We start from the raw sequence: 8,851 nt of genomic DNA, 5'->3' as shown, positions 1-8,851 counted from the left end.
TATATATAAACAAATGCCAAAGAAGGATGATAACTTAGGGCCCAATCCTATCCAACTTTCCAGCACCGGTGCAGCCGCAATGCAGCCTTGAGGTAGGGGAACAAATGTTCCCTTATATTGAGGAGGCCTCTGTGTCTGCCTTCCTACCAGTGCACTCTGCATTGGCACTACTGCACCGGCCTGGGAAAATTGGATAGGATTGGGCCCTTAATTAGCATCAACTAAAATATCACAAAATAGTCAGCAAACTTTCAGGTTTTATAGAACTTTCTTCAAGCTGAATGTTAAGCAAAACAAAAGGGGGAGACATTTGTAAAATTTTACTGGACAAGTCTATATACGTTTACTCAAAAGTAAGTACTACTGTGTTCAGTGGAACTTGGCTGTGACTCTACACTCACCTCAGAGTAAGCCCCACTGAATGAGGTACTTATTCCCAAGTAAACACACATTATAGGCTTGTGCTGTCATTCTTAGGTTTGTATTAAGCTCCAAGGTGGCAGAGTGACCAGATACAATAGAGGACAGAGTGCCTATGCCTTTAACCATTGTATAGAAGAGGGAATTTTAGCAGGTGCAGCTCAACATGGAAGGGTTTAAAAAGTTGAATCTGCCCAAATTCAGGGGTGTCCAAAGTTTTTGGCAGGAGGGCCACATCATCTCTCTGACACTGTGGGGGGGGGAATTAATTTACATTTAAAATTTGAATAAATTTACATAAGTTTACCTAAATGAATACATTAAAGATGAACTTATATGAATGAATGCAGGTCTTGCAATAGCTCAAGGCCTATAAAAGGCCTTGCACAAAACAAGGCTGGCCTTTCCTTTGCTGCTGCTACTGCATCACAGATGTGAAACAGCAAGCAGTGGAGGGAGCCCTCATCCCACAGTTCACGCAAGAGGTCAAACAGTCGCCCTCATGCTGAGAGCAGTTGCGTTGGGCCAGTGTGGGCTCCAACAAATCTCCAGAGGGCCAATGGCTCATTGGAGACTGGGGGCTCCCTGAGGGCTGCATTGAGAGGCCTCAAGGGCCGCAAGTGGCCCCAGGGCCGGGGTTTGGGCACCCCTGGTTGAAGGTATAGGAACTCTGTCCTCCACTGTATATGGTCACCCTGCAAGATGGGAGTGCAGTTCTGTCAGGCATTAGGCAGAGGCTCCAATCCATCATAACAGTGTTACAACAAACTGCAGCCCTTGGGGCTTTCCATCATGCTCAACTTTGTGTTTCCTTGCCCCCTTACGTTTTAATTAACATTCAGCTTGAAAGGAGAATTCTGGAGAATGCAAAAGCCGGCTGACTGCTTTGTGCTAGTGAAACCTTATAAAGATAGTGCCTTATATTGATTTAAACTTTTCTCAATGATAGTTGCTGTTTTTTGATACAGTCCTAGAACATTACTGTCTCCATTACTGTCTCTCTTTAGTCTGTTTCTGCTTTCTGGGAGCTGCCTTTAAAAAAAAAAAGTGAGAACACAATTGCACTAGTTTGGCTCCCCCATCCCATTTTGAATCCAGATAGTAAATATTGCTGAATGTGTTTGAATTGCACCTATGTATTTTTATAAGTGCATCCAGATCCATTGAGAGGTGAAACTTACTCGCTGTTAAACATTCTAAAGTTTTACAAAAGGAAACTATTATTTATTTATTTAAAAGATTGAGGCTGTGAACCTATCTTCACTTTGCTGGGAGAAAGCTCCATTGACTATAATGGAACTTACTTCTGAGTAGGATTGGGCTCTTCCATGCACCTTTCCTCTGTTGCAGCAAATACCCAAGGCAGCTTACAGTTTCAAACTTTAACAAAAACAAACAGAAACACCACAATATACACAACAACAAGACAAAAACAAAATAAGGGCATACAGAAGCACAGGTGGCTGACAGGCAATTATGGGCAGTTTACTAAGGCTGCAATCCTATCCACACTTTCCTGGGAGTAAACTCCATTGAATATAATGGGACTTACTTCTGAGTAGACAAGCATAGGCATGTGCCCTAACACAGCTAGCTGCTTTAGAAACAGACTTGGCAGTGACAAGGAATACAGCCTTGAGAAGACACTTGAAACGCTGTAAGAGCTCAATCCCATGCTCCCAGGTAGGTGTGGGCAGAATTTCAGCCTTAGAGCCCAATCCTATGCCTGTCAACTCAGAAGTAAGCCCCACTGTAGTCAATTGGGTTTACTCCCAAGTAGGTGTGGGTAGGATGGCAGCCTCAGAGCCCAAGCCTGTGCCTGACTACTCGGAAGTAAGCCCCATTGTAGTCAGTGGGGTTTACTCCCAGGTAACTGTGATCCTTGCAGAACTGCAAGTGCAGCACCCCAGCACACTCCCCCACCTCTCCACCAAACTATGCACCAGCATCTCTATAGCAACAAACATCAAGCAAGCTAAGGGGGGCGATAACACCGCCACGGCCCCTTGCTCTTCAAACAGGCGCATGCGCAGAACGTAGTGAGCGCTTCGCCTCAAGCGCTGCCCGCCTATGTAGCTGTCTAACCCAGTGCCTGCTTCAGAGAAGTGCAGTCATGTCGCCTCGGAGGCCCGTGTCCAAATGTTCCGTGGGCGCGTTCGCTGTCTCTCTTTCTGTCCTTCGCTGAACGGGGAGGCGAGCGGTTTCTGAGCGGTGAAAAGAATCAGGCGTTCGCTGCACAGCCCCGAGGGGTCCCTGCGAGCGGGGTCCTCAGGTGACATTGGGGCTTCCGTGAAGACGCCCGAGAGCAGCAGAAGGATCGTTAGTGTGTCGCCCCTGCCCGCGCTTACTCCGCCGCCATGTTCCGTCTCATGATGAACCAGGCGAAGAAGCACCCGAGCGTGAGTCCCTTCAGAGGCTGCCCCCACGGGTGGAAGCCCAGCCTGTTTGGGCTTCAGGGGACGCTCTGCGTGTCCTCCTGCTCTGGCAGCAGCACAGCCTGCTTCCCTGCACTGCCCTCCTTGTGCAGCCTCTAGCACAGTGGCTCCCAAACTGTGGGTCCCTGGGGCCCACCACTGGGTCCTGACCCATTTCTGGTGGGTTGTGAAACTGACACTTAGTCTAGACTAGGACTGCACTGGGCAATTAGATTGGAGTCCATTGGTTCCCAAACTGTGGGTCCCTGGGGCCCACCAGTGGGTTCTGATCCAACTTTTTGCAGGTTGCAAAACTAGTATTTAGACTAGGACTAGACAGAGCAATTAGATTAGAGTCTGGTGGTTCCCAAACTGTGGGTCACCACCTGATTTTGGGTGGGTTGCCAAAGGGCAGTGATGGGACAATCAGAGAGTGGATTGCCTGAAGCTATTCAAGAATCAGGTACTGTAGCTGCTCCTGCGGTTTGCAAGGCAGTGCAAGGGGCTTGGCTCCTGCAGTTTGCAAAGCAGCAGCCCGCTGGCCAGCAAGGGGCTTGGCTCCTGCAGATGAAATAAAAACCACAGTGGCATTGTGTGTGTGTGTGTGTGTGTGTGCCCACACACATGTTTATACCTTTTTTCTTTCTTTTGCTATTCAAGCCAATGTTCTAATAAATAAAATCTGGACATGGGCAGAAAAAGCTTTGGTTCAGTGACCTTAGCAGCAGAGCATGCTGAGCATACAGTATTCCTCCCCCCCCCCTTGTCTTGGGAAAGCTGCAGTTATGTCTGGAATCTTACTCATTTTGGCCATTTTAGTTTTTGTAGGCCTCTTCTACATGCTGTCCTAGGAGGATCGATTGATGCTTTGGCCCTTCTGCATTGCCTTTAATTGGTCTCTTGGATCTCATGGAGGGAAGAGTTGAACTCTTAGTTCTTTTTTTCTTTGTTACATTTCCCTTGGTCCTACATTTATCTGTACTATTACTATCTCTTGGGCAGTTCTACTATTATGAACTCAGGCTTGTTTAATTATCATGATTTGGCTCTTGTTTCCAAAGAAACTGAGCAATTGTGGTTTAAAATTTGGTAACGTCTCAGCACTCTCTTTTGGCAGTTTAATGCAGTTACCTGATGATGTTCAGAAATCATTTGGGATTAGCATGGGACCAAGTGGAATAGCTTATAGTGGAGTCCCATGTCAGGGTGTAGGGGTGTGAGTACATACTATATAGTGGAGGGGGGGGGAGGAATACCATTGATTTTTGAGTGCACACCAGCCTTTGGTTAGGCCAGCTATTTTTCAACCTTTTTTCATCTTGCTGCACTCTGGCAAGGTGCTAAACTTGTAAAGGCTCACTGTAAGTTTTTGTACCATTGACAAGATGCACTATGCTGCCCATAGGAGGGTCACATCCCCCAGTGACACTAAAAAATGACCTCTCCCAAACTCCTGCAGCAGACCTGTAGACTATTCATGGCACAACAATTTGCTGTGGCACATCAGTTAATGACTGGGCTAGGTTATGCTTCCATTCAGAGATGTAGAACGTGCTTGTATCTGAGGAGTGAAAACTTCACTCCTCCATGCAGTACACTCTTCCCTTACACATACTTGGCTTTATGTTTCCCAGGTTCCTCTGACGTTTCATGCTGTTCAAGGGTTAGAATTTAACTCTTGAGTGACCAGGAAGCTGCATCTTTCTTCTTGATGACTATGTGGATGCTCTTCCTCCTATCCTCTTGCATTTTTCCAAGCCTTATTTACTCAACTCTGAGGGGGGTAAAACCCTTATTTGTATATCTAAGTTTTTAATCTGGCTTTCAAACATATGATGTGGCAGTCAGGGTTTCTAGGGATGTTTCTTTATGTCAAAATATTTTGTTTCCCATAGTTGATTCCTCTCTTCATTTTTATTGGAGCTGGAGGAACTGGTGCAGCTCTGTATATCATGCGTCTTGCTCTTCGCAATCCTGATGTCTGGTAAGCACCAACATTTAAACATATTGTTACTTAATAATACCTCCTGAGTAAGAAGCAGTGATGATATCAGATGATACAGATTCATTTTATACAGATGATACAGATTTTATTTGTATTTGGGAGATTACAGTTTCAGTTTGAAATCAAGAGTGGCAATGTCTGAACTGTAAAACTATGCGTAGGGCATGACCAAGTAAAGAATGATACTGGTTAGGAGATACTGATAGGAAGATCTTCAGTTTTGTGAGTGAGTATACTGTTTAACATTGATTATCTTAGCATAGAAACCACAGAGCTTAAACAGAAACTTGGAGCAGATTTGCTAGTTATAGAGTCAAATATATATAGTTATATAGCGTTGAGCTGCAAGCATAACTTTTCAGCCAGTCAACTGGCACCATGCTACTAAAAGGCAGTGAAAATAAACAGTAGCACTTATGAAATATTAAGAGTATTTATATACTGCTTTTAACAAAAAAGTTCTTGGGCTGTTGACAAACAAATATTGAATGGCTTCCTGTCCCAAGAGAGCTCACAATCTAAAAAAAAATGCAGAAGAACACCAGCAAAAAGACACGGTGCTGGGGTGAAGAGGGACTGTTAATTCTCCCTGTTTATTAAAGACATGAGTACAAGTTGAATGCCTTTTTGTCCAGTTAGCAAGGTATAATGCATTTAAAGGCTTTTCAAAATAGGCTATTAAGGTAAACTATTATAAACAGGTTTCAAAAGACTTCTGTATTGTAAGCTTATGAAATGGTATTGGGCATTGTGTTGTTGATGAGATCCTTGAGGGGCCACCTAACTATTGTGGTTTATGTTCATTTTTTAATGAAGATGTAGTGATTTACTGTATACTTATTTTATAACACTTCTCTGCATAGCTGGGACAAAAAGAATAACCCAGAACCTTGGAACAAGCTGGGACCCAATGACCAGTACAAGGTATAGTCCAAAATGCTTATAAAATTGGTTATTGTATAAGCATCTGACAAACTGTGGGATGATTATTGGAGAAGATTGTTCTAGCACCTCTCCCTCTCTTTGGGACCACTTCAATGTGTCTTTTGCTGCCCATGTCCTCTAGCATGTGTGAGGAACAGAGCTGAGATGTTGGGGCTATTGCATCTTTAACTCCACAGTACAGAAATTGTGGTATCTTGCTTTTTCTGCTGTGTGGTTCCCATAATATGCATGTCTACAAATAACAGGCATTTCATTTACACCAGTGGTATACTGTATGAGACCAATGAGCTGAGTTCATTTCAGTAATCTATCCAGGAGCTTAACAAAGGCATCAGCGATGATAGCAAGATTCTGATAATCTGCATAAGCACATTGATAGCATATTGCATGTAATTAATAGTGGCATCCCTAGCTATCACTAACCTGCTTCTCTGGGGGACTTCTCCCAGGCCGTGTCCCTACTTCAACAGAATAAATGCCAGTCCATCGCTACTAAAGCTCCCCACTAACATTACTTCTGTCATCTAAATTAAGCTTCGCTTATTAACTGCATTCTCTTGGCCATTTTCCAGAAGTTTGTCTAAGTTACGAATAGTAAATGTTACTGCTGAGCTTTGGGTTGCCAAAATAAATTCTTGGGAGAAAGCTGTGCTTAGAAAATGATTTGCCAGTTCTATTCCATCTGGTCTCATTAATACAATTGCAAGTAGAGTACTTGAATAACAAAATTTAATAGCCATGTTAGACAAGTCAGTTAGTAAAGATATTTTGGATAACATATTGGGTTCAAAATATGTATGGCTATAGTGGAATTTTGTTTCAGTTAATGACTTGGATCAGTTTTTCTAGGCTTACCTAAGAGATTAGATGTATTCAGTAGGAGAGAAAGTACTATGCTGTAGCATTCCAAGCATTAGTAAAAACTAAAATAAACCCTTTTTAAAAATTGTAGAGCTTCTAGGACTTGTTTCTTGCAATCTTATTCTTTTAGATGTTATTTTTTTTGTACAATAATTCCCAGATATGCTGATATGGCTTACAAGTAGTACATCCCGGTTTCTCAAGCGTACCGTTTGAGGCATTCCTAGTTTGACTGCCAAAGGAAGTCTGTTTCTCCCATATTTGGTTTTGTATAAAAGATGTTCAGCTATGATATTAAAAGGCCATGCACACATGTGAAAACAAGAAACAGGCAGAGCTGGTGACTTAAATAACATCAGATGGTTAGTAATAGTTTCCAACCAAATGTAAGAAAATCTCCCAGTATTAATATTCAGAGGTCCATAGAAGGCAAATATTTTTCCAAACTGCTAAAGTTAACTGTTACTGTGCATTCTGCTGCAGTACCCCTATTACCCCTGCAGTACCCCTATTAAACTGCAGAAGACAAGCACAACTTGGAGCCATTTCCTTCAGTAAAAGAGAAAAGGAATGCTTCCTCAAAGGTTGATCCTTGCTGCTGTTATGCGGGATTGACAGAGACCATTGAAACCAACGTAATTTCAACGCTTTTATTGTGAGGAATGGAACCTGAACCAAAATGACAACACCTTTGTTCCAAATACCCCAATTGAGTGAGGACCTGAGGCAGGCACTAGGCAGGCAGGAGGCAGCAGGACTTGGGGCAAAAGGCTGGCTGGTTGCTCCCTGGCTCTCCCAGGGGCTCCTTGCTGCAGCTCTCTCTCCTCAGTTCCTCCTTTGCTTGGTCTCCTCAGCTCTCAGCTCTACTCTGCAGCTCCTTCTCTCCCAGCTCGCCTGGTGATCTTTCTTCCTCTGCAGAGCTTGCTCTCCAAGGCTCCTCACAGCACCTCTTCCCTGGTGGTCTCTCTCCCTCTGTAGAGCCCATTCTCTAAGGCTCCTCACAGCAGCTCTTCCCTGGTGGTCTATCTGCTCTCTGCTTGTGCAGCCCCTTTTATAGGCCTCTGCACACAGCAGCCTCTACCTTCCCTCCACTGGTACTGCAGCCTCCTCTCCTGCAGCAGTTTTCCCTCAGGTCCTCCTCAGACTGAGCCCAAGTTTTACACATAACACTGCTATGCATATTCACAATGCTTTTGAAGGAAAAATGCACCTATTCATATGCAAATTTGGGTGAGAGATGTAAGTTTTTTAAAATTAGGATTTCTTGGGTGACTGATCTAATCAGCTTCAACTGCAGCTTGTCATAGCTTCTCTACCTAAAATTGTCTTAGCTTGGTTAAAAAGTTCTGAAATCCAGAAAACAGGGCCACACCTTATATGTACCTACTTGCACATATGCATCTGCGCGTACTCACACTTATCTCTGCACATGATTAATATTTTTCTCCCAGCTTTGCACAAGCTGAACGATTATTCTAATAACTCATTTTCCCTCTTTCAGTTCTATGCGGTTAATGTGGACTACAGCAAGCTGAAAAAGGAAGGTCCCGACTACTAAAGAACTGATTTTCTCTCCTTGCAAGCTGCACAAAATGAAGGTCTTTAGGTCTTCCAGAAGCCATCCGCACAACTCATGCTTAATCATCCAGGAAATACTAAATTTTGTTGCACATCGCACTTAAATCATGTCTTGGAAAAGAGCTTGTGGGGCTTAATAAAAATCTGAAGCTTGAAATCTTAATACTGCCTTCTTTGTGAAACTTGTTCTTTGCATGGGCAGCTGCATACATTAAATGACACACTCAAAATACAACGCACCTGTGACTGATTACATAAACTGTTGGTTAAAAGTTTTCTCAGAAGGTCACGCCAAATTGAAAGTGCTTCTAGCTTTGATTTCTGTACTTACAACTTATTCTGAAATGCGTCCTATAGAAGCCTTATGCAACATATCTGCATTTAAGCACCACTTATGTTATAACTTAATTTAGGTGTTGCCTTCTGCAAGGTAAAGCTCTGCTGGTATAGGCATTTTACACAGCAAGATTTTTGCTGATCACCCAGGCTTTGTTTCAGGTGGTGTTATCCATCTGCCCAGGCTTTAGCAGCAGTATTGGCTAGGGTTTGGTGCAGAAACCGCAAATGCGGTTCAGTTAAGTTTAAGGAAGTTATATATAGTTAGAACTCCATAATGTTACTCTATGAT

The 8,851-nt window shown here is 43.3% G+C and overlaps 1 protein-coding gene across 1 annotated transcript; it reads left to right on the top strand.

Annotated features, from left to right (window-relative positions):
- Positions 1-2,680: 2,680 nt before the first annotated feature.
- NDUFA4 (NDUFA4 mitochondrial complex associated) lies at positions 2,681-8,386 on the top strand. The gene is made up of 4 exons (XM_066628075.1): positions 2,681-2,819; positions 4,730-4,818; positions 5,703-5,763; positions 8,147-8,386. Exons 1-4 carry the CDS (start codon positions 2,778-2,780, stop codon positions 8,201-8,203), a joined length of 249 nt encoding a protein of 82 aa, XP_066484172.1. The 5' UTR covers positions 2,681-2,777; the 3' UTR covers positions 8,204-8,386.
- Positions 8,387-8,851: the final 465 nt, after the last annotated feature.

This window comes from Tiliqua scincoides, chromosome 5 (genome assembly GCF_035046505.1).
Source record: "Tiliqua scincoides isolate rTilSci1 chromosome 5, rTilSci1.hap2, whole genome shotgun sequence".
Taxonomy (NCBI): Eukaryota; Metazoa; Chordata; class Lepidosauria; order Squamata; family Scincidae; genus Tiliqua; species Tiliqua scincoides.
This window is presented reverse-complemented; position numbering and strand designations above follow the sequence as displayed.

Coding starts and splice junctions, on each gene's coding strand:
- NDUFA4 (XM_066628075.1), top strand. CDS start 2,778: ATGTTCCGTCTCATGATGAACCAGGCGAAGAAGCACCCGAGC. Junction 2,820..4,729: donor AGGCGAAGAAGCACCCGAGC/GTGAGTCCCTTC, acceptor TGTTTCCCATAG/TTGATTCCTCTCTTCATTTT. Junction 5,764..8,146: donor GACCCAATGACCAGTACAAG/GTATAGTCCAAA, acceptor TCCCTCTTTCAG/TTCTATGCGGTTAATGTGGA.